Source organism: Podarcis tiliguerta, assembly GCF_965153285.1.
Source record: "Podarcis tiliguerta genome assembly, chromosome: 8".
NCBI lineage: Eukaryota > Metazoa > Chordata > Lepidosauria > Squamata > Lacertidae > Podarcis > Podarcis tiliguerta.
Window position 1 is genome coordinate 68,066,936 of NC_139541.1, and position 26,948 is coordinate 68,093,883.

General features: G+C 41.4%; 1 protein-coding gene across 1 annotated transcript; it reads right to left on the reverse strand.

Annotated features, from left to right (window-relative positions):
• Positions 1-1,785: 1,785 nt before the first annotated feature.
• Positions 1,786-26,703, reverse strand: RLF (RLF zinc finger). The gene is given in 9 exon segments (XM_083454693.1): positions 1,786-6,983; positions 8,760-8,901; positions 10,028-10,164; positions 11,027-11,229; positions 12,003-12,135; positions 12,626-12,707; positions 15,658-15,812; positions 26,474-26,658; positions 26,661-26,703. Coding segments are annotated over 9 exon segments (5,811 nt in total). The 5' UTR covers positions 26,689-26,703; the 3' UTR covers positions 1,786-2,237.
• Between the last annotated feature and the right edge of the window lie 245 nt (positions 26,704-26,948).

The following is a 26,948-nucleotide window of genomic DNA, read 5'->3' on the forward strand; positions in this document are numbered from 1 at the left end:
TCGTCTAAGATGCTCCTGAAGGTATTTAACTTATTTCATAAGATTTATAACACTATTAATACTGTTAAACCTAGAAAGCCTTAATTATTGGGAATTCCTAGCGGCTTATTGTAAGCTGCTGACCACATAAAGTTTAGCAAAACAAATGCATAGAACATAGATAAATGTGGCAATCCTAAGATTACAAAGGAACGTTAGAAATTGCTGCAATGGGTCATTGTGTTCCTTACCAATTCCTATGAAACCCTGAAACAGAGAGAAGTCAACTTGGCATGTAAAAGCAGAAACACTTCACAAATAAGAATGCTGACACAATGAGCTTGGACCCTCAGAGAAACTGTTAAGCTTGCTTCTTGCTTGTTTAATATGCCAAAGTGGTCATGAGCCAAAAAGAAGTGTTTTTGTTGTTTAGCAACTGGCATGAGGACATAAATCTGAGATCAGGTTAGCATTAATAAAGGGCTGTACTTTTTAAACTTTTTCATTGTCAGTTACACTACTGATTATCATACAACATGGAGATAAGGAACAGCTGCCTTGAGGCCCCAATTGTGAACTTGTCAGGGTATGTGGCTTGGTCATGTTTGAGATGGTCAACGCATCAGGTTAATCTGGTCTGATCTTGCAAATCCACTCATGTTCTTGTAACATGTTAGTTAACTAACTGGCATCGATATGACATTTTGTTGCACAACATGCAGTGCGGTCAGTTCATAATCAGTGAGAAAATTATTCCAACTTATGCTTATAACCCACAGTGTTTAACATAGCTGCTATCACACAAGCTGGGCAGAGGACATATGTCCAGAAGATTCAAAAAATTAAAAGCAAAAAATTAAAATAAAATTAGAAGCAATTGGGAAAGAGATATTAATAGTTACCAGTGTCCCTTTATATAATCAATGATGCAACTGCAACATTCCAAAAAAGGAGAAAGCAGCATCCAAAGGAAAGGGAAGTGGAAAAATAATGGATGCCTCAGTTGCTCAAGAGAATATTAGCTGTACATAATAATAATTTTTTGTAACAACTGAGAATCATTTTATCCTTCCAACAAACAGCACTAATGGGAAATAGCACACAATTTTCTGTATGCAACTGTTATATGAAAACTGTTACTGAATATAATGGTGGCCAACAATACTTACTATATAGTAAGAATTTAGAAACGTATACAGAAGATAACACAGCATAACTTTTCTTATAAAGCATCCTTTATGCCTTACTGATCAACTGATTATGTGCTCTTAGCTCCTTGGAAAGGGGGCGAGGAGGAAGAGGAGACATCAGAATATACTTTTAAGATTATACTACTAGACACAAGAAATGAAGAATCAAATGCGCTCTGTGTTTTGTTATGTTTTAACACCAAAAACTGATAGCCACAAAAATGGTGGGATAATTAGGCATATTAGCTTTCCCAAAAATATATCTAAATGAAAGTTTATTACAATGTTCTTTCCACCTACATTTGGTCTTTTTCCATATATATTTTTTAAAAAATATCCATAAAACGGGAAATTTCTTATTTGTTTAAAGGAGCATCATGTCTTTACCTAGTTGCTCATTTCCTTCTTGACATACCTTATAAAATTTTACATCAATTCTTATTAAGAGTTTCCCCATTTCCTGTTCAACAGGCTACCCTGACATTTCCACCCCCAGTCAGACATAAAACACACTGCCACATTCAGGTAATGTGTCAGGATTCAAAATTACGACATGCAACACTCAGTTTAAAATTTGTCTTGAGCTATGGACATCTGGCTGTACAGTCAACCAAAATGGGTGAAAAAAATTCATTTTTATTGAAACTCATAACTCAAAAAATATAAGATGCTGTAGTGTACAATATGTTACACAAAGCACCCTGAGGTGCACATTCAAGTCAAGTAAGAAGTTCCATCCTCCCTCCCTCCCCCCTCCCCCCCCAACTTGGTACCCTAAGTATTTGTTCCATATACAATCATGCACATTTACTCTGCAAGAGGAAGCCCCCACAGCTCCATATTCTGTTAATTAGCACCAAAATATCTGTTCTCTCTCTCTTAATTTAACAGGGGAGCTATATTAACTCAGCCAATACTGTAGACAGATGTCATACATTCATGGAATTGAACAGCCTAATCTAACTTCAACACCATGTGCACTGAACCAATTAGCATCCCCGCCCCCCCCCCCCCAGAAGTGGAAGAAGTCTCCCCCTCCTTCTCTATTTTTAAATTAAACACAACAATTTATGAACTTTCCACACAAAGGTGATCTGTTTTTTTTGTTGGGAAGAAGTCTATGAGGGGCGAGGACAACGTACGTCTTTCAATAACAACTACTGGTCGCAAATAATGAAGCTGTTTTAAGGCATTGTCCCCACACTTTGTTAACGCCTTGTCCAATATGGCCCTCAGGTTTTCCAGGGACGGGATCGAGGGAGAGTCCGTGGATAAGAGAGGCTGCATCCCTCTCAGCTGCCCATGAGCTCTGGAGCCGCTGTTTTTCTTGGACACAGCTGCTGCCGGGACAGTTTCGTATGCAGTCTTGCCCCGTGTGTCATCCCTTTTGAAGTCTTTCTCTTTTTGTACCACCACACCCAATTCATATCGGCCAGCCGGCTCCCATTCATCCTCGGAGTCGTCATCGTCATCTCGTTCCTCACTTTCTTGGATGAATTTTAAAAAGGAAGACTCAAACCCCATTGGTTTGAAGGACTTTAAATCAAACGGCTTTGGCGCAGATTGCCTCTGCATTTTATCTTTTGCAGCAGAAAGGGGAGGAGGGTTTTTAATGTTCTGCTGTGCTGCTGCACGCTGCCAGTCGTTTACATCTTTCTCCTTTTGTAGCTGTGCACCTGACCTCACACAGTAGGAGGGATTTTCTCTTCCGTCACTTCCAGGCAAGCTGTCTGTTTTATACCGAGGTGACTCCAATCGACTACATTCTACAAAGCACCTGGTTTTTGGATTGTGGATATGTTTTAAAGTGCCTGTATACAAAGAGACACCAGCCTCCGGGGCCTTGTCACTCCCGCAAGAGCTGCCGTTTTTACTGCTTTTATCATCATGATTGCAGTCCGAGTTTAGAACACGATGCCCTTCATTTTCACGCTGATATGCAGGGTGCACTGTAACTTCCTGCTTAGAGTCACTGTTTACCTCTTTATTTGAACCCTGACTTTCTTCTAAGCAGGGGTCATTTATCACAGTACCACATTCGACACATAGTACAAGCTCCTCATACTGTTGTTCTATATAAATACTGGCCATCTGATGGGTTCGCTTATAGTGTCTCACAATACTGCTTTCCAGTTTTACTACAGAGGGACACCCCCGAACCATGCACGGATACTGTGTCTGATTGCAGTTGTCTCTGCACATTTGCAGAGCTTCCTCCCTTGTTCTGAAGTTATATAACTGCTTTCCTTTGCTCTTATTATTCTTCTCAGATTTGTCATAGATCCGTTTCTTTTTCTCGCTCTCTTCATGCCCGAGACACTTATCTTTCAAGCACCTTTGCTCCTGTCCATCTTTAAGGTGGGCCAGTTTTTCTTTGGCAGCTTCCGAGACCCCATCATAATCACTGTGTCGGAAGTATACATGTTGAGAATAGCGGCTGTAAGTTGTGAAAACTCGGTTGCAACCGTTAAGGTCACAATGAATTTCAATCTCTTTATTTATTTCCTCTTCCTTAGCATGCTCTTCCATCAGGTGATGCTTCAGTTTGTGGAAGGAATAAAATGCAGCAGGACACTGAGGATGGTGACAAGGAAATCTCACGGACTCTGTTTCAGAAAGCACTTTGGAATCCTCTACATGGTCCAGGCCATGAAAGTCACTGCAATGCTTAGCAAGCGATTTAGAACACAAGAAGCGTTTGCTGCACGCCTTATGTTTGCAAACAAATATTTTTTTACATTTGGCAAGTTCCCTCTTTGTTCTTGCTTTGTCTTTTTCTAGGCAGAGCTGTTCTTTGTTATACTGATGCACCGTTCTGTAGTGCCGAATCAAACCTTTCTGATTAGTAAATGCAGAATTGCAATTTTTATGAATACAATGGAACGGCTTGTGGTATTTATGCAAAATGTAGCATAAATTTCCTTTGGCAACTGTTCTTTTACTTCCCCTCCCCTCTCTTGCTTCTAGTCCTTTCCGGTGGCTTTCCAGAGCAGAGAGTTTCGTCTGCTTGCCAGTTATACAACTTTCTGCTTCTTCACTAGACTCCAGATCTGTTTCAGAACTAAGCTCATCTTTCTTTGGATGACACTGCTCTTCTTCAGCCAGATTAGCTTGGTCATCAAGTTCTTCCTCTGTATTGGCATAGAAATCAGACATTGAACCCGTGGTATCATTCAGCATATCCTCAGCGCTCTCATCCAGATCCTCAAAACTCTCATTACCAAGTAATTTCTGAGTCGCTGTCATATTGCCAAGTTTATGTTTGTTTCTATAATGGACTCGAAGGTGTGTTTTTCTTGTAAATGATCTTTGGCAAATATGACATTTGAAAGGGGAATACCGATGTTGAAACATGTTCAACTGAAGCACCGTCTCCTTTGAATAATTGTGTTTTCTAACATAATGTGTCAACAACGCTTCCCTGGTCACAAATTCACATGTGCAACCTTGACGCTCACAGAAAAATGGCTTGGCTGCCAATTGGGTAAGGTATTGTTTTGGTAGTTTGCCTTGCTGCTCTTCAGGGAAGTAGTCTGAGGTAGATTCATCTTCAGAGTTTGGAGACTGTGACAACCTGGAAGAATTTCCAATATGACCACTGGAATTTTTTAAACTTAAATGCTTCAAGCCCAGGAGAAGTTCCAACATTGCATCTTCTGAACTGGATACTTTGGAAGCTTCAAAATAGGAAGTTTCTGGGGAAGAAGGATACAGTTCTTCATTTAAATAGCTTCTGCTATTAGTACTTGTATTACAATCTATAATGCCTGGAGAGTCTGTATTTCTACATGAATGATATATGAGCTCTGGACTAATATCTCCATCAGTATTATGACTGTCACTGTACTGAGTAGTATCTTTAGTTTTCAGACCTAGCTTCCTCCTAGGTTTGAAATGGTAAGGATGAGCCCTTCGAAGATGTTTTTGCATGCCCTTTGAATTTTTGTACGTTGATCCACAGTCTTCAAAGCCACAGGTAAATCTTTTCCCATCAAAATATACAGCCACATTTGAATACCGCTCTTTTAAATTGGATGGAAGGAAGACTTTCTCACGGGGTAAATCACTCCCAGGAGTTGCCTGGCCACAGTCCACTGCTTCAGTCAAAGGTGTCAACTGAGTCTCACTGGCTAGGGATGCAATATTGCTTCCTAAACTGCCATTACTTTTGCCATCCACCTCTCCATCAGATATAGCTTCTTGTTTAACTTGCTGGGTTTCCTCCGAATTTGTAGATTCTTGCTTAACCTGCTGGATTCCCTCTGAAGTTGTAGATCCCGAAGGCAAATCAAGACTCTCGTGCAGATCAGAAGGACCTTTTTGTTCAAACACTTCCAAATCTGACAGGCAAGTAAGACTGTCCCCAGAAACATTTTCCTCATGCTTAATCTGCATCTCCTTTATTTCACCATTTGACATATGCATCGACAGGTGATTTGTAAACTCAGTTTTGGAATAGTAGAATTTTTTACAGCCACTAAAGTTGCACGCGTAAGAAGCATCCCTAAAATGCTGGGCTTCATGGTGGTAGAGCTGCCCCAAGTCACTGAAAACAATGTTACAGCCACTGAGCTCACATTTATAACGCAGATCGTCGTGCTGTTGCTTGTGATGGAGCAGCTCATTCACTGATCCAAACCTAGCATAGCAGCCCACTGACACACACATGTACGGCTGAGGGCCACTGTGCACTTGTTCATGCTCCTGTAGATGGAAAGCCGAAACAAAATGCCGCCTGCAGTATGCACACTTCTCACGCCTGTTTTTCATGTCCAAGTAGTGCATTGCATTTTGATCATTGTTTTGGTGTTCTGCTTTCAAGTGAACACTTAAGTACTTGAATTGCTTAAACACTTTGGAGCAATCCGTGCCTGGGCATGGGTACAGGTCCCTGTCCTGCAAGTGGCAGTTTTCTAGCTTACTAAACGTGACGAAATCCTGCGTGTTGAGTCTGGGTTGTTCACATTGTGTTACTTTGAGTGGCTGGTTTTCTCCAAGAGCCACAGAAGCAATTCTGGCTAGACTGCTCTTTGCCAGCCTCTCTTTCTTCAACAGCAACTTCTTCTTACTACGGTATTTCCTACTAGGAGGCATTTTTACATGTTCCATCACGTGCGTCACAAAGACATCCTTCCTCTTGAACTTTTTTATACACACTGGGCATGTATAAATGCCATCTTCCATATGCATCTTAGAATGGTGAAGTATTCTGGCCTCTATACATTCCCTTTTGCAAATAACACAGAAAAATTTGTACTGAAGCCACCTCTGGTACCTTTCTGAGGACCCAATCGGCTTTTTAACTCTCACCCTCTCTTTAGGCTGATTTATTATATCTTGACCTTCAAAATTATTATCTTCGCAATCGCTTAGGAGACCATCCAACAGTTCGGTTTCATTGAACAACATCTCATTGCAACTCAGATCATCCTCTGACTCAGAAACTTCTTTTCCTAACAATTTGAGACAGTGTCGCTTCAGAGTTTTCCAGTCCCAAAATTCTGGATCAAATGGCCAATACGCCTTTAAAGCCAACAGTAGTTCACAACGGAGGGAGTTTGGAATTGCTGCATTTTCTTCATCCAATTTTTGATCTGGCTGCAGGTAGAGCTCTTCTAGTAGACTGTATCTTTCCTCACTTGGCTCAAGTAAGTATTCAGTGAGCTGGCATGCTCTTCTTACTTCGAGGTCTTCCGGCAGAAGGCATGCAATTGTTTTGCATACAGAGGTCTTCATGTCATCATTTTCATTTGATCGGAGCTGCAGGGCTCTCACACATAACAAAACAGACACAATAAGGCCTGATTCTTCTGCCTATAGGAAAGAGAGCACAAGTCAGATCTTAATTTAGCCCCCAGGGACATCTCTTAAAGACAAAGGAAACACAACTGAACATAGAACTCTAGAGTTGAAAGGGACAAGGGTCATCTACCCAATGTGGGGCTTGAACCCACAAATCTGAGATAAGTCTCACGCTCTACCGACTGAGCTATCCCTCTCAATCCTGAAGCAATTACAGATTTGAGTAACCTGTGGCCCTCCAGATGTTGCTGGACTCCCATTCCCATTAACACCAGCAAGCATGGCCAAATGGCCAGGGATGGTGAGAGTTGTAATTCAGAAACATTAGGATGGCCACAGGTTCCCCACGCCTGGATTAGAGGGTTATATATAGATACATACTCTGGCATTTCTTATTTCAATCAACTTCAATGTTTTACCCAAAAAAACATACTGAGGTTTACTTTCATATTTGTTACTTAATTCTGCCATGGAGTTCACTGGTGCACATATTATCTTTACAACAACTCTGTAAGGTAGATCAGGCTAAGAAAGAATGACTGACCCTAAGTCACCAGTTAAGCTTAATGGATAAGTAGGGATTTGGACTTCGGTCTCTGTTGCCATCCTGATATTCTAACCACTCTACTACAGTGGGAATTCTTTTTACCGGCATGTTAGGCATTGCCAGAGTAGAATTTGCCAACTTGGTGGCCTGCAGACATTTTAGATTAGACCACAGCTCCCATCAGCCCCATCCAGCTTCTTTTAAATTGTTTTCAAGCATAAAAGACACTTTGTGGCAGCAAATATACACAATTTTGTGAAAGCCATTCCCAAGTTTTTAGGAACTAAGTATACTTGGAATGCTGAAGCAGATTTATATATCTGTTTCAGATATATATACACAGTGGTACCTTGGAAGTCGAACGCCTTGCAAGCCGCAAACCCAGAAGTGATTGTTCCAGTTTGCAAATGTTCTTTGGAACCCTAACGTCTGTCGCAACATCCGTGGCTTCTGATTGGCTGCAGGAGCTTCCTGCAGCTGATCGGAAGCCGCGCCTTGGTTTCCGAACCGTTTTGGAAGTCAAGCAGACTTCTGGAACGGATTCCAAGCGACTTCCAAGGTATGACTGTATAGAGAGAGAGAATGAGTGTGTGTGTGTTTGAAAACCGCATCAGATCAAGATATCTACTTGTAGATTGTTTTCTGTTGCACAATGGCAAGGATTTTTCAACTTCTTTGCTTCCATACTATTCCTTATCACTTCCTATTTCCACTCAAAAGTTTTGCTGCTGAAGTTCTTCCTTTGTCTTTTTCAACAGAGGCGCTGAAGAAACATCAGTAGAACAGCAAAAAGAGCAACATCAATACAGCAATAGAGTAAAAGCAGAGTTGAATCTACTGTGTGCCAATGTCCTCCAAGGACTAGAATATGAAGCCTTGGAAGATAGGAAATTCTACTGTGCAAGTACTCCTTATCTAAAACAGAAAATAGGCAGCCTGAATCAGCGGGAACTCCAACAGGAAGAAGACATAAAGGGAAAGAAATGTACTTGGCTGAAGCAAGTGAAAGGGAAGAAAAGTGCAAGTGAGAAGGCCAGAGAGCCAGTCTGACTTGCTGCTGTGAAGTTCAGGTGTTTAACTTGTCATGTGCTCAGCCATCAGAATGACACAAGGCAGCCATCAATTATGTCTTCCCAGGGTAGCCAACAACAGGATGCACCCAAAAGCTACAGATTTTTTGTTATCTGCTGAAAGTACATAGGTTAATTCCATGATAAACTGTTTCCCAAACAGGCACTTACTTCAGCTTGTATGACTCTAATTAGGAAGAACAAGTGTTGCAATGTCCTAGCAATGATGCCAAACTGCCGGCAGCGCTCCAGAAAGGAATCTAAAGATGGGTCAATTCTCTTTTGTAGTTTGCTCCAAAATAAAGTCAGTTCCCTACGGAGAAAGTTTAGGACAAATGCTTAGTTAGAGATCCAGTAGTCAAGCTTAACAATGGTTTAAACATGAATGTACAGAATGCTAGAAGCATTACTGAGAAACTAGAAGGCCAAGGTAAGAAAAAAGGAAAGAGATCATCTGAAAAGTTATGCCAAGAGTAATTTCTTTAGCTAAGTCATACAAATAAGAGAAGCCAAATAAACAACTTTCAGTGTACCTCTGAGGTTTCATCTCTCTTCTCTCCCCCCACCCACCACCCTCATGTCTTGACCTGAAATGGGGGTCCTGAGCTGTGATAGCTGACATGATGACCTCTGGTTGTTACTGGTCTCCAGCTCCCTTCATTCCCGGCTAGGGATGATGGCAGCTGGAGTCCAGCAACATCCTGAAGACACCAGATGGCTCCCCATGGTCTTGAGATAGAAACAACCTTCTCTTCGAGGATTTATTTTTCCACCCTCATCAAACACTGTTTTAACAACAGTATCTTCTATTTTATATCCAATCTAAGCTTATTATATCTAACCATTCCTGATTTTTGGGGGGGTAATATTTAACATCTGTAAATCCTTGTCAAGCATGTTTCCAAGCATCAACATTACTGACGGACAGCCTATTTCTAAGATGACGTTAATTTGGGTAAAGAATAAATTAAATGTAAAAAAACACAGGATTGTTTTTGGAATATATGCTTCTTCATACAATTGCCTGCATTCAGTTAATCCTCCACAGTTTGAGAAAACGAGAAGGAGAGCAGAAATCCCTGAAAGTAGAGATCATCACTGGATTCCATTTCTGGCTAAGAGGGAAACCATGTTTTGAAATTATAGTTTCAAACGCTCCCTACTGCTCATTCTGGATCCTCCACATTGTAGTTTGGAGGATTATCTGATGTTCTCTGGGTCTAACATTAGTTTGTTCAACCTCTAGAGGTTCTTGGAAAATGGAAGAGATGTACTCACAACTGTAATGTTTCACAAATGTAAATACTTTGTTTTTAAGAAATAAATTTCATTCACATAGAATGATAACATTCTCTTTAATGTGAGCTACTTCAATGACCTATGTGAGCCAGAATAGCAAATACATGCATTTGAAAATAATATCTGGACATAGTACTTACCAAGAGCAGTACACATTTCCATTTTGAAGCTGCTGTGTGAGGTATGTTGTACAAAGAATGAATGCAGTACTATCTTGACCTTCAGCTTCCAGATTACATATCATATCCAGGACCTCTTTGCAGTCCACCTTTGCAATCTTTCAAAAACAAAAATCCAGAAGAAGTCTATTGTAAATAGTTTCATTCAAGACCACTTTGCACACACAAAGGTACTTTCAGGAAGACTTTTCTATCCTTCTGCAATCAGTAGTTTGTGCCACTACAGTAGCTGTGTTAAAGTCCATATTGTCAACAAAGGCATAGCCCAGCTCGTTACCTGAAGTACGAAAAGCACCTAAAAACAATGCAGTTCAGATCTTATATTGTACTGCTTTATTGGCCTGAATTACAGTGTTTTATTTTTAATGGCTTGTTTCTTAAATAGTCTTTCTATTGTTCACTCATTGTGGGGTTTTAAACTGTTATTAGCTGCTTTGAACAGGATTTTAAATACAGTGGTACCTTGGGTTACATACACTTCAGGTTACACCGCTAACCCAGAAATAGTACCTTGGGTTAAGAACTTTGCTTCAGGATGAGAACAGAAATCGTGCTCTGGTGGCGCAGCGGCAGCAGGAGGCCCCATTAGCTAAAGTGGTGCTTCAGGTTAAGAACAGTTTCTGGTTAAGAACGGACCTCCGGAACGAATTAAGAACTTAAACCGAGGTACCACTGTATCCATTAAATAAAATTCGAATGTTACTTTGCATCAGCAGAGGGAGACTTCTAGACGTGGAGCCTCTGCTCTGTCTCTCCGCAGCAAATATCTTGGCTTTATTGTTATTTATATATCACCAATATTTTATTGGTCTGGAAGTAGCTTTGGAACTACTGTTGTGGTAAAAACTGTAGTTCCAAATCTACTTCCAGAGCAATAAAACAATACATTTTAGAAATACAAAGCACAATTAAAAGGCATTGAACAGGTAACACCACCAAGATCAGAGCTTGGCCACTCACCTCTTTGATAGATTCTTCAGTTGGAAGCATGGAACACAAGCAAGTGATGTAAGCTTGGAGAAATGGCAATGTATTTGAAATTTCCGTGGACTCTTTGCACAGTTTGGATAGGGAAGCAGCTTGCCGAAGGCGGTTTGTTTTCATCAAGTATTTTATTCGCATCTGCATAAAGACTGGTCCTTCTTGTTTAATCAGTTGGTTGACTAGAAAAGAAGTGGAAAAGATTTTTGCACACACCATTTATCACCAGAATTTAGCTCAAGCAGTAATGTATGCCAGTGCTTGGCATCTAACAGCCTATTTCATGGCCTTCTGTTCTAGAATTCCTGAAACTCTTTAGAATTTAAACTACATATCCATTGGGGGGAGGCGGAAGGGGAGAAAGTTTTTGGTTAAGGCAAAGACTCCCGACCAAACAAAGGACTCTCATCTTGCCTCACTTTTATCCCCAAGTACAGGCGGTGACCATTTCACATGGGTGTTGTTTCCACCCTGAGCACGTATAAGCCCTAGCCTGGTACACCCGTACGGGCAGGGGTACCTTTACCTTTACCTTTTATGCAATATCAATAATCAGAGAGTGAACCAAACTGTTGCAATGACTCAAAAACCATTCCCCTCCATCCCAACAGGTCTCTTTAATTTCCTGATGTTTAGGAGACTGAAAATGTTTTTGTGTCATAAAACTGCTTTTACCCCAACAGAGTGAAATTCTTGGCCTAAGTACTTTTCTTCACCCTAGAATCTAGGCCAAGGAAAGCTAGCAGATAAGGGAATGCTACAGGACTGGAAGAGTGAAAATGACATCTCAGGATTCATGGTAAAGCTCTTCACAGCAGCAGTTGAGGAACACCTATCATCTTGCTCAGTTCTTTAGGAGCAAAATGTTTCAGTGTGAAAGACTAGCTACTGCTCACATCATAACAGTGGCACAGTAATGGAATTCTCATTTGAGGTACAAGTCTCAAGATCTTACCTTCTTCTGCTTCTACAGGTTGCTGTGATATAATATTTAAGAGAACTGGATTCTTCCATACACCTTCCTTTGAAATGTCAGCCAGTGTTTCGAGGCTGTTGTCTCCAAACTTAAGTAAAGCATTATGGGAATCCTATGTTGGAGAAAGAGATAAACAATTATACAACCTTCCTTAGACATCTGAAGGCAGCTTTGTCCAATATGTCACCATAGCGTTATTTAATGGTACATTTGACTATCTCCATTTAATTCTCTGAAGGCTGTGCATTGTCTTCTTCTAGCAGACATTCCTCCTTTTAAAAGAAGTCTCCCCAAACCTCTACTCCCAATGCAAGACAGGGGATATTGCACTACTGGAGCACTCTTCTATCACATAAAAAGTTACAAAAGGATGCTTACAACCTCACTATATATTAAAGGCTGTATGAATAACTAAAATTCATATAAGACATCCAAGTAAGGTATACTTAATCATAATGTATTTATTCCCATTTTATACTGGATTCAAATAAAGAACTACTACAAATGCCACAGCCTACTTAGTTATAATTTGAAAATATGTATTTCTAGATGCAAACTGTTGAAACAGGGCCCTCTGTAGAATAGAGATGAAAAATACTTGCCTGTATAGACTGAAACAGTCTTAACAATGGTTCAGACTGCTCCTCACTTTCAGGCACAGAAAGCAGTAGTTCAAAACAGCTCCTGAAATAAATAAATCACAGAACTCAGCTAGTTAGGACCACCATTTAGGAAGTAGCACGTTGGGTCATTTTGTACCTCTGTTTATAATCTGTCTAGGTCAAAAGAATGTGAAAACATAGTAGAAAAGAGCTGAAGCTGTTAAGCAGCATAACAATTGCTACTAGCAGTGATGCTGCTTCCCATGAGAAGAACTCAAGGTAGATGCACTGTAACAATATTTAGTTGGAATTATAGCACTGAATTATTTTCAGGCTGTATTGGCAGCCTATTCTTAACAGCATCTTTGACCTAAGAAAACCAATGTGATGCATAATGGTCTTGCAGATTCATTCACATGTTGAATTTTCAGGTACCGGGTTCCAAAGAAGTACCGTTTATAATATATGTAGCCCAGAGGAAAAAGTAGATAGGCTCAAGATTCACTAAGATGCAGCGTGGGGAGAAGATGGCATGATCCATGCCAGGTACAAGTTCACAATAATGCTTATTTCTCTACACATAATTTAAACTTGCATTCCACTGTTCTTCAGGTCAGTGTATACAGGGTTATACATTTCCCTCCCCCAATCACAATAACCCTGTGAGACAGATTAAGTCTCCCTGATTCAAGTGCAGCTCTCTATCCACTACACCAGTCTCTGGTGCTTCCCATTGTCCTAAATTTAGGAAACAAATAAGACTGGTAAAATCCTAGCAGTTATGCATGCTCTCAGCAGAGTTCCCCCTACCTCCTGATCACTAAAGCTAAAAGGGAGGGGAGTAACCTTTGTCACAGAACGGATCCTGAAAGTGAGGTGGCATTGGCCGTGGAGGATACACATCATAGGGTGTACATCCTCCCAGCCAACTCCCCCCCCCCCAATCCTTTGGGTCTCAGGTTAAAGAGAAGCAACTGGTCTCCATGCCAAACTCCCTGTCCAACAGGGTGGATTCGATTTAAATCAATTTAAATCACTAGTCAGTAAGACTTGATTTCAATCACTTTTTTACAGAAAGACTTATTCTTGCTGGTATAATCTTAATATTTACAACCAGATGAAGGTTTCATTTTTGGAATAACAAATTTTCAGAGTAGTTTTTCCAGTTATATCAAAAATTACTTATTTGTTTATACTCTTAAGAAATACATAGACAGATAATTATGACATTATTGTGAGGTTTAATAAGTTAACTGTTTATATTTGGACAACCTTTCTGCTGTACTTTATTGGAAGGAGTAAAATAATCATTTCCTTAAGAACAATTTAAACAATTTATTTAACTAAAACAATAACATTATAGCATATGTATCCATGTTTGTTAACCGATGTGGTTAAACAATTTTAAAAAAACTTAAGACTGAGTTTTAGTACAAAACAAAACTTAAGATTGAGTTTTCTCCTCCAGGGAGAGAATATTGTGATAAATCTCAGGTTATAAACACAAATGTAATGGAATCTCAGAGGGATTATATCTCCCAGCAGGTCTGGCTTTGCAGAGGCTGGCCTTCCTTTTTCTAGAGGAGAAGGGGGGGGGGGCGAGATACAGTTGGTAGGCTTAGGTTGGAAAAGGCTTGCAGAAAGAACAAGCCAAGGAGAAATAGGCTGGTGGAAAGCTGGAAAAGGGGAACCAAGGATTAGAGCAGAGAACTTCAGGGCTTCCTGCAGGACTGAAGTTCCAGGTACAGACTTTATGGTTTGGACAATGTCAGGCGAGCCCTGGAAAGAAGGGCCTGGAACCAGTGAACCCTGATTAGTTGACTGGCAAGTACTTCAAGGTCTCGCCAAGGACTTGAAGATCCCAGTTACTATTTCCTCCACCACCCCTTTGGATTTGCTTCTATATTCAGGTGCTGTATTCTGTACAGTTAACTGTTAGTGCAGTTGTTGGAACCCCGTGGGATTGGTTGCAAGCCCTGAAGGGCCTTCAGCACTTGCCTCAAGTCTGAGTTGCACAGACATGCAACTGACTTGCACAATTATTACACAAAGATCCCAAGACTTGCGGAGTATTCTGCACTTTCATTTTTACTGCTTCACACTTAGCTACTTGTGCAGATCTATTCCACTCCAAACAATCTATTCATTGAACCTCTTGGAACTTAGCATTTCAGTGGTAAGGGGTTGATTCTGTGTATATAAATCTGCAAAGGAACAATGGGATTAAGGTTTTTTCCTCAACTCTGTATGTGTATTTTATAACTTTTTTCTGTGAAAAAAAGGCATGTTATCTGTGCAGACACAAATTCTTCTTCTGAGAACTGCTAAACAAGCATCTGTGATAATATCTTCTCGTTAGAAAAAATGCCCCAAATAATCTTACAGAAACCTCTGGAAGAGCATGACATTGTGAATGGATTAATGGAATTCATTTATCAAAAAAATTTAAACATTGCATATAAAGCCTCATGCTACATAATTAAAAACAAATTCTTATTTCCTGATGAATAGCCTTTGGGCTACAATGTAACTTAAATAGAAAACTATGTTTAGAAAGATTTTTCCTCCAAAAGCATTTTATTTTAAAAATTCTGATTTAAATAAAAATTTCCAATATAAATAAAAAAAGATTTAAATTTTAAAAATCTGACTTTTTTTTAAAAAAAAATGAAAAAACCATTTATTTTTATCCACCCCGCTCCCCGAGAGACTGCAGCCTCACACTACTGCCCCATGCTTTGCTGTCAGTATACAGACCCCACAATTTCCTACAATGAAGTGGGGTGTCTGCATGCCAGAGATGTGAGGAGAGCATTCCAACTTCCGCTGCCTTTTTGTAAATACAGAATAGTTGTTTTCACCTTTGGTAATGAGCTTCCCCCACCCAAAGATGTATGCAAACAGGCACCCTGCTTTGTTGATACAGGGAATGCTATTTTCAATATTGGACAGGTGAGCACAGTAACTTGAAAACCTCTGCTGTTGATCAAATTCTCTTTTCTGTTAAAAAGTCATGTCCCAAATGTACTTACAACACTAGCCTGCCAATTACCAGAAGAACTTCTTCACATTCGGTAGTCAAGTAAGGTCGGGCATTGGCAAAGCTCTGAATGGCGACTTGATACACTTCCAAGAAAGGCAGAACATGCTCCGAAGCACCCGGATTGTCAGCATATTGTAGCAACGTCTATAAATGAAAAGATGTAATGCGGTAATATTTGTTCTCAACTCTGATTAAGCTATTTCAAGGCAAGGTTATAATTCTATGCTGAGGATATTAAGCTTTCCAACTTTCGTCAAAAGCAAAAACAAAGAAATGGCAACCTGCCACTCTACTCTTTTTTGCCTTCCTCCTAAAGCAAAACTGCTAATACTAATTACTATTATTTATGGACTTTCAAGAATGCAGCTCCTGAAAGAACTGCTATATGATAGCAGTAGAGTATAAGCTCATGAACTAGCAAGTTTTATCTACAGCCTTTTGTAGACACAGCACCTGCACTCAAAACAGTCTTTATATACCCTCACAATGAAAATTTGTGTTCACATCTTGTGGGTACGATTTAACATCCATCACATTTCCCTAGAAGGCAATCTCTTTCTTTCTTTCTTTCTTTCTTTTTCTTGGGAGGATCACGTTCACCAAGCTTATAGTGGCACATGCCAAACCCATTCACAAAAGCACAATACATGTGTATGCTCACAACCAGTGATGCAGTCTATGCAGCGTTTCTGTCAAATACAGTGCGGCTACCAGCAGGACTGAGCTATGCATTGCATACACCTTTCAGGAAGACCCTGAAAAAGAAGGGCCAAACTAGGCGAATGTGGAAAATCCATGATCAGGTTTTCCCAAAATATCTTTCTTTCATTAAAAACAGCTGCAGAACCAATATCATCTCTGTCTTCCTCCCTTTCTGAGCTTAGTAACAGCTTGTGAAGTAGTTGCCAGTAAGTCAATCAGTGTGTTGTCAGGGGAAGCAGAGGGAAGAAATCACATCCCTGCAACTTCAACATCCAAATTCCTCACATAGTTGCTTTTAACCAAAATAGTGTTGGGGTGTCTTGATGCTACCTTCAGGCAGGTTTTCACACCCCAGCATTTAGCAAACCAAGAGGTGTTAATCTTCCAGTGAAAAAAATACACCAACTCTTGTGGCTCAGCAGAAGAACTATATGTACTGACAAATAACTAGACTAAGTTCTTAACATCTACTTTACTTTTGTTTAAACATGAAAACAATATATAGTTTAAGAGAAGTTTTAAAAAATCAAAACATTATAAGGAATCATTTCAACAACTTAATCTTTTAGAATTTTACCACAGCTGTTATAATGTACCAAGAGTCAAGTCAGGTGAAGTGCTGATGCAGCCAGTCTCACATTAAGCTCAGTCTTACATAGTATTACCGTATTTTTCACTCTATAAGATGCACCAGACCACAAGACGCACTTAGTTTTTGGAGGAGGAAAACAAGAAAAAAAATATTCTGAATCTCAGAAGCCAGAACAGCAAGAGGGATCGCTGCGCAGTGAAAGCAGCAATCCCTCTTGCTTCTGGGATAGCTGTGCAGCCTGCATTCGTTCCATAAGACGCACATACATTTTCCCCTTACCTTTTAGGAGGGAAAAAGTGAGTCTTATAGAGCAAAAAATACGGTATTTCTCATGACTAAACAAAATTAATGGGCCTCTACAGCATTTTAACAATGGCCAATCTGCATGCCAAAGCAAGCCATAGCTAAAAACTAGCTATGGCTTGCTATGATATGTGAACCACCTCAACAGTCTTTCAGAATTATTTTCTAAGTTTCACTAAGAACTCATGGCCTAAACCGAGTGTGAAAACTTTGGTTCACTGGCCTAAATACAGGCCAAAGCCACGTCCACCTGTCCTATGCATTATAACATTGGTGACATCATCTGATATCCAAAAGATCAGGTGTGCAGCAGGTAAAGTCATTCTCCAGGCCAAAAAGGGATTTTCAGGCACTTTGAGGCCCCAACTACCAGCTGATCAGAAGAGAGCACTATGAGATTAAGAGCACTAGGGAGTTCCCACTGGGAACTTCATACTGCAGCAGATGGAACTGGAGAAAGTGGCTTGGATGTATGTTGCTGGAAGAAGTGCTTTGCATCCAAACCTCTTCCTCTACAGAAATGTCAAAGGAATGGTTACAGATACGAGCCCTGCCCAACTCTTTGAAGGTACATCCCCAGCATCAATTGACTAGCACCTGCCAAAGTTCAAATGAGATTGCTCAATCACCTCAAATCATTAAGACATCAGGTGACAGACATATGTGTTCCTACTGACCTATTCCAAGTCAGTTTGTGAGAGGTGAGGAGATATGGTTCATTACCTACTGTGGCCTAGTGTAACGCTTACATTTTTAACTTTGAACTAAAGTCTTCCTAAATCAGGTTTATTATTACCTGCTTTCAACCCCTTCCCCGCCCCATAAGAAGAGCACTTTTAATGCAAATACAAATGAACTATAAATTGGCATTTGACCTCACTGAGCTGATAGGAAACTCCTTTTTTAATCCTTTGCCCTAAGTTAATTTAGGTGACAAAGGTAAATAAAACAAAAAATAACTAGCTAGAAAGCTGCCAGGGTGACAATAAATCAAACCATATTTTTCATCAATACCTCTGACAGGTAGATCTGATCATGGATCTGAATTCTGAACACTGCTTTAGAAACACACCTTTCTACTGTGCACAATATTGATAAGAATAACACCCTCACTGTTCCATGTGCTTTACTTACATACTCACTAATGCTTTCAATTTCTCTTGTTACATCAATTTTAACCTGATAATCCAAATGGGCCTATTAGAACTTGGCAGAGATGAATGATTAACTTTCCAAGTCTTTTGTTGTCTTTGTTTTCCTTTTCCTGTGAACATATCCTCAAATGGCATTTACTTACTGCATGACAACACTGCCCTGGGAAGTTGCAGGCAGGTTTTTTGCGTGAGTTCTGCATGTCTAAGGGGACTTTGGGCTTCTGTTTCTTCAGCTATAACCCACTGCAGTCACATGGCAAACCAGTAAGTGCTTTCCAGCGCAATTTGCAATTCCACATGGGGATCTGCTGTTCTAAATAAAAAACCCTGTAGGCATGCTCAAGCCCTTGGGCTCACCTAAACTTGGTACCTGACTACTCAATTGTTTCAATCCACTTCACTCTGTGGGCCTAATTACATTCATCCAAGCTCTCTGAAGAAGCCAGGTGGGCAAAATTTCAGGATGTTTTAAGCTGTTTCAATCCTAGTGAAGCCCAGCCAGATGGGCGGGGTATAAATAATAATAAATTATTATTATTATTATTATTATTATTATTATTATTATTATTACTTCTAGAGAACTACAGTAGAGAACTACAGTATTATTATTACTTCTAGAGAACTACTATAGTGCTTTTCACCACCAGTGCAAAAGGAAAAGCTGCAAGATTGTGTCTACCAACTGCTAGCAGCTTGAATAGTGGAAGTTAAATTTAAATGCTTGTATTTTACTCTTTTTCCAGCCTCTTGTGACCACAAGCAGTTCTCAATGAATTATCAAATATCATAGCTAAATATTCTTACATTTGTATAGCTTTAATGTACTTAAGCTCACTGTCTTGTTTAACCAGACTATTCAAGTATTTGGCCATGTTCTTTCATTAGTCTGAACACCAACCTTTCCCATGATTATTTTTCAAAAATGGTGGAATCTTATTTTAGTTTTTTCTTTATATGAGCTAAAGCAAACAGAAAGGCTTTTTATCCAGTCATACGTTTATGGTGTAAAGGAGCAAAAAATATCCAAACCACACACACACACACGTGCACGCCCCGCGCGCGCGCGCGCGCACACACACACACACACACAATTGCTTGCACACTATCACAGATCATCCTAGTGAGTCAAGTAATAAATAAAAAGCCAAAATCTACAGCAGGTGAGCTTTCATGAATATAGGAATATAGTTCCTGCTGCCTGTCAACAGCTAGGGTCAACTCAATACTTCATAATTAGGAGGTTCATAATTAGAAGGCTTTCTGATTATACTTCTTAAACACATTTATTCTGTAAGTTTGTACATATATGCAGCATCACAGAACTTCCCTGTAACACCCAGCACATCACCAGCAATAATCACAGCTTTATGCAAAGTGCTACACTTGGCTACTAACACCCAATGCCCTATTTCTGTGTGTCAATGAAACAAATGTGCCAATGTGATCATCAGAAGTTGGATTCTGGAAAATCTTGGGGTTGCAGCAAGGAAGAGTGGCATATGCTCCACAGATCTTGCTATCCCCAGCAATACTTATTTCCACAAAGATTTGTTGAGTGCATTAACAAGAAAATCATTTTGTCCAAATCCATATTTGTGATTCTAGAAGACTTAAGCATGCTGGAATGGCATGAACTATTACTTTTGACATTCCATACATATGCCTTGACACTGTGTCTCAACAGAAGGTACCATACAAAATTATAAAGAGGTGAAATACAATGTTCTAGGGATACGTTCAAATGGAGGAACCAACTGGTACAGAACACATCTGGCTCTTACAAAAGATACAACCTATCTGTACTGAAACAAGCAAAAGTGAATCTCTATGTAATTATGTCAGTTCAAACATCTCCCACTAGTTGGAATTAGTTCTGGCACTGATAAAGTATAAGTGATGCATCATTTACCTGCATAACTTACAGTTTATAGAGTTTGCCCATTTCTAAAGTCAGATCACTAGAACAACAGAACTCACTTTCATATTTAACAGTGTATCCCCTTTCCTATTTAATGGTACCCCACAAACACACAACACAACACAACAATGGGTGGCGCTGTGGGTTAAACCACAGAGCCTAGGACTTGCCGATCAGAAGGTCGGTGGTTCAAATCCCCGTGATGGGGTGAACTCCAGGTGCTCGGTCCCTGCTCCTGCCAACCTAGGAGTTCGAAAGCACGTCAAAGTGCAAGTAGATAAATAGGCACCGCTCCAGCGGGAAGGTAAATGGCGTTTCCGTGTGCTGCTCTAGTTCGCCAGAAGCGGCTTAGTCATGCTGGCCACATGACCCGGAAGCTGTACGCCGGCTCCCTCGGCCAACAAAGTGAGATGTGCGCTGCAACCCCAGAGTTGGTCACGACTGGACCTAATGGTCAGGGGTCCCTTAACCTTTACCAACACACACACACACACACACACACACACACACTTTTGCATACTTTTTGTTCATGACACAGTTTGTGATTTTCTCAATTTGTAAAAATCTGCCCTTTGAAAAGAAATGTGACATATTTTTCTGCTACTAGTTTTTTCCAGGATCATCAGTTCTCCCACTTCATGAAGCTTTCTCAAGTTCCTTCCATCATTCATGTTCTCTTTGGTTGGTGCTTTTACTTGAGTTTGGAAATTTTATTTGGTGGGTTTATGTACAATCAAGCATTTGACCTGATTATACATCAAGCACCAAGTCAATCCTTTCTCATGAATGGGTAGGATTTTAAAACAACCATCACCTGCACCCCTAGCTTCTCCACCTGATATCCTACTGCTTGTTGACTTCTCATCTGCTCAATTCATACTTTACATGGTTGCATCCCCAATTCCTGTAAAGATAAAACTCAGCCATTGCCACAAACTGTGCAACACTAGCAACAGGTAAGGAAGACTAAGTAAGAGTGGAGACTCTCACACAGAATGCCACAGAAAACCAAACAGAAGAGTCCATGAGCCCCAAATACAATCTCAGTAAACTTAAGAGCAGTTCTCAGAGGCTTATCTAGTCCAGAATTCTGCTCTCAGTGGCCAAAAAGATGTCTATAGGAAGTCCACAAGCAGGACATGAGCGCTATAGCACTCTCCCACAGAAAGGCTGCCAAGTGTCTCCCCATAGTCACTTGTTATGGCCTTGTCCTCCAATCAGCCTCTGTTCAGCCTGCATAAATCAGTTGTATCCAGATTCAACTAAGCTCACAGCAAAGTTGGAAAGGTGCTGAGGTCCCAGCCACTGACATAATGAGTAGCTACAAAGTACTCACTGGCAGTGTTAGAAACTCAATATATTTAAGCTAAGCACAGAATAGCAGCTTAAACCAGAGTTACAGTCACCAGAACAGAATGCCGTTGCCATTTTGGGGCCAGACAGCTCAAAAGTTGTGTTTTCCAATACAACTTTTTGGTTCCTGAAATTCATTCTGATTGTGCAGATGAAATACAATGGACAGAAAATTCTTTAGGATGTATTGATGGTGCACGAAAACAGGCAAGATCCAAGGACCCCCAGGCATGCACCTCCAGATGGTGGAGACATCAGGCACCATTCTGGCACCCTGGCATCTTCACTTGGCTGCAAGTGACCAATAGCCAGGTGCAAAATGAGGTTGGTGCTTGGTGAATTTTGAATGCTGCTCATTGGAGCACTATGTGTGCTGCTGATTGCACAAGCATCGGAGGGGGTCCACCAGCAGAGACTTTGCAAAGGACACCCTCAAGGATGGGGATGCAACTGAGTTCTTTAAATATATTTAGATGCAGAAATTTAAACGAATTATCTTCCTCTGAGAAGGATGCCAGGTGTGTCTTTGTCCTTGGTTTGCCACCCTCCAATGAAGACGCATGATCAGATCAGCAACGTACGCAGGAACATACAAGATTCTACACTTAGGCAGGAATAACCAACTGGGGAGCATTTGGCTTGCCAGTAGTACGTGTGAAAAGAATCTAGGGATTTTAGTAGACCACACAAGACAAGAGTTTGATGCAGAAGCAGCAAAAAAAGAAGAAAATGCTAGGCAAGGCTACATCAACACAAGTCTAATCTCTTATCAAGGGAAGGTACAGTCCTACTCTATTCTGCCTTGGTCAGACCACACCTGAAGTACTGTGTCCAGTTCTGAATGTCACAATGTAAGAAGGATATTGACAATATGGAAGGTGTGAAACAAAGATGGTCAAGGCTCTGGAAACCAAGCCTTATGGGGAATGGTTGAGGGAGCTGGGTATGTTTAGCCTGGAAAAGAGATGGAGAGAAGAGGACAGCCATCTTCAAATATCTAAAAGACTTTCACATGGAAGATGGAGCAAGCTTGCTTTCTCCTGCTCCAGAGGGTAGGACCCAAACCAATGGATTCAAGTGGAGATTCTGACTTATCAGCAGGAAGAACCTTCTGACAGTAAGAACTGTTTGTCAGTAGAACAGACGCCCTTGGAAGATGGTGGACTCCCCCTTCCTTGGAGGTTTTTAAGCTGAGGTTGGATGGTCATCTGTCATGGATGCTTTAGTGAAGATTCCTGTATTGCAGGGGATGGACTAAATGATCCTCAGGATGCCTTCCAACTCTATGATTCTATGATATGGGAAGGGTAGCTATTACCCTTACAAAATGTAAAAAGGAAAACATTTTGGGATTTATGAGTAAAACATGTCTCCAGCTGAAATCAGAAAAGGTGTGCTTCAGCAAGCAGAATTTTGGGAAACACTGCAATAGAGAGCTACTTGTATCTCAAGGTGGAAATACAGAAGGATAGCTGTGTTAGGCTGGTACAGCAGAAACAAGATATTTTAGGACAGGAATTGAAGCCGCCATTAATATGTTTGCATATTGCTGGGACAGGAGAGTACCCATGGTCATGCCATTGACCTCAAAACACAACTCCTCCACAAATCTTTAGGTTGGCGGCACTGCATTGCAATTTTATCTGCAGGTCAATGTTCTTAACGATCACTTGAGTGAATTGTCACATATTGTACTTTTGCATTTCACATAGCAAAGAGATTCCACACACCTGCATGAACTTGAGTCTAGACTAAATTTGTTTATCTTCAAGTTGCTACAAAACCCTCTAGGTTAGGCATCCCCAAACTCGGCCCTCCAGATGTTTTGGGACTACAATTCCCATCATCCCTGACCACTGGTCCTGTTAGCTAGGGATGATGGGAGTTGTAGTCCCAAAACATCTGGAGGGCAGAGTTTGGGGGTGCCTGCTCAAGTTGTACAATTTTAGTCTCCCTTGGAGTAGATCTGAAAATAATGACTTTAATTAATCTATTAATGACAGAGTAAACTTAACTGAATGCAGCCATTTATCATTTTTGTATTCCTACATGGATTTATAACAGCCTCATTGCTGTTATTTATATCAAACACCACAGCACACAATAGCAGAGGCATATAAACATGGACGTGATATTCCATCAAAAGCTAGTAGGTTCATGTATTGAAAGCAGGAAGACTTGAAAGTGTTTCATTGTCCTAAGGTGCAGCAGCATCTCATCTAGAAATCTAACAACTCAACCATTCTGTTAAGTCTAGTACTGAATACCTAAAATTATGTTTTAATAAAAGTTGTAGGACATGCAAAAAAAATAATAAGATGCAAACATGGAAAATAAAAGGTTATCATTAAGCTGAATTGTCAAGGCAGTAAAGATCTCATTTTCACTGGGACATCAACACAATCACTTCTCTTTAGGCTAATCCAACACAATTACATTTTCTGAGCTTTGAACTAAATTTCAAATGTCACCTGTTTCCGTACATGTCAAGGCAGCCTAGAAGAATTATTAGTTTACAACTCTTTAAAACCCATGTGTCTACTTCATGAACCAAGCTGACAATATAAACCATCACCCATTTCTGGAGGTCATGTGGCATGCACATTTTTCTGTGCTCCAGTCCTTCTATATGTCAATGGTTCAGATCAACATAAAGTGACCAGGGTGTTTTAGTATTGCAGGACCTGGTAGACACTAAAAGCAGCTACTCCAAGCACTCATGGTGTCAGCTGAAGCCTTTAGAACCCTATAGCCCAGTGGTGGTTAACCTGCCATTCTCCAGATGCTGTTGAGATTAAAAACTTCCACCAGTCCCAATCAGCACAGGCAACCATCAAAGACTCAGAATTGTGCTCCAGCTCCCTGGTTAGCCATGGCTGCCCTAGCCCCAAAAGCCTACTCAATGAAACTTAAGCCTAAATAAATGCATAACTGAAATAACTGCATCTTCTTGGCCCTGTTTTTACATGCCTCCATTTCCCTCCCCCTATCTATTTTTTTCATGGCAAAACTGTGCTCTTATTTTTTCTAAAGCACCAAATGTATAGAAGGCACCATCTAAATCAATATTAAAGGGCTCCCTCCACTGTGGTTTGTCTCCCTGTGCTAGTGCTATGAGCGGTTCATGTCAGCAGCAGTGGTGTTCTTCCAAAGTACTCTTAGATGGTTCTTCTTAATCGTAACAACATTGGACATTATCTCAATCCATTTATACAACAAATGGGTGAACACTATTATCCAAAATATTAAGTTACTATTTTGTATGATCCATACACAACCTTTGGATAAAATCATCAAACCCAAAGGAAAACTGGATGGTCTTCATCTGACAGTGAAAATGTAACAGAGCTTTAGCAGGAAAACATGTCTAAGGAAGAGTTTCTCAATTTGGGGACCACCAATATGTTGACTCTAGAAACTACTCACTTGACTTCAATGGATAACCCATACTCACTAATTCACAGATCTTTCTCAACCCTTTGATCATTTTCAAGCATCAAATCTTTCTTTCTACACTGACATCCAACAAAGCTACCTGAAAATATTATCTAACCTGTTGCAAGCTTGTAATGGAAACCATGTGGCCATTATATTTAATGTGGCATGTTCATGTTTGCATAAACACTTTGTATGTTAGATATAGTTTTGGGTTGAAAGTATCAACAAAGTCTCTTGCAATATGAGTTGGAAAAAGAATTGGAACTCCATTTTCAAATAAAGTCATACCATTAGGACTATTTGATTCAAAACACCATAAAAAGTAACTGACATCCAAGTTGTCAATACAGATTTTTGTAATGCAAAGGTGAACTGGCATTCTTAGTTGCTTACAAAAATTCAAAGCAAATAGAAAAATAAGAACCAAGCCATATTATACTCAATCCACACTATCGGAACAGTAGGTAACCCAGAGAAAATAAGTTATTGTTTACTATTAAAAGGCTTTAGCAAACCACAGAAATAGGAGCCAGGCAAATATGTTGGGAGTGGAGATTTCAGAAGTAGGAAGCCACCACAGAAAGGGCCCTGTCTCTGGCAACCACACATCTAACCTTTGGCAAGGCCTCATCTTTGGGCAAACTCATAGAAGATACTGAACATCGGAAGCAGAGATCCAGATAAACATTTTTATTGACAAGGAAGAGGAACATATAAACAAAGATCCTCAAAGCGTAGGGAGATAACCCCCTCAACTACGGCTGTTAGAAAGCTACGGCGAAAGAGGACTTGGTGTACGTGCAAAGATCTGCGAGGAAAAGAGAAAGAGTCCGCGGAAGGAGGGAGGGGTGCCATGGATTTCGTTAAAAGAAGCCCCCCGCCCCCGCTTAACAGACTACTACTCTTCCTCCTTCAATTCCGGCACTGCCACAAAAAGAGGCGGTGGGGCGGGGAGAGCGCGCCGAAAACACCAGCATCCGGAAGCGGGCGCGGAGAAAGCCCCAGCGCGCTGGGCTGGGCGGAGAAGGGAGGGAGCCCCCCCGAGAAGAGCGACGGCCATCGGGTCCCGGAACCCGAACCTCCCGCGAAGCCCGACAGCAGAAGAAACGGGAAGCGGCGTCGGCGGAGCCTCCCAACAGGGACGGTCCCTCGGCCCCGCCTCCCAGCGCCAGGCAACGGCCCGCCGCCGCCGCCGCCCCCTGTGCTTCAGCCGCCTCCTCCTCCGCGGGGCCCCGGCCCCTCCAGCGGCCGAGCCTGACCCTCCCCCCCTCCAACCGTCCCCCGCGCGCGCCCTCCTCCGCCCCCCCCCAAATAACCGCCCTCGCGCCAGGCCCGCCCCGCTCACCTGACAGAAGTCCCGGCAATAGGCGCCCGACGAGCCCTCGCCCACCCCCTGCTCGCTGAGCTCCGCCTGCAGCTGCCGGAGCCGAGAGCTGAGGCCGGCGGCCAGCCGGGGCATCTCTGGCTGCAGGGCCGCGTCAGCCTCGGCGTCCGCCATCTGCACCCGGCCCCACCGCGCGTAGGCAACGAATCACGTGACCCCGCAGCCGCTGACCACATCGGCGGGGGACGGGCTCACGTGACCCGACGGCCCCGCCCACTCCCGGCTCCTGCGCATGCTGCCGCCCTTCGGCGGGGCGGGAAGGAGGCCGCCAAAGACAGGTTCCCATTGGGCACTCGGCCCTCTCGCGGGGCGATGACGCAAATGCATCGCGCTGCTGGAGCTGGGTTCTTCCCTCCCGCCCCATTTCCCAGCGCTGCCCAATAGGGAGGAGGGGCGGAGCTACGTCGGAGAGGCGGGGGAGGAAGGGAAGCTTCCG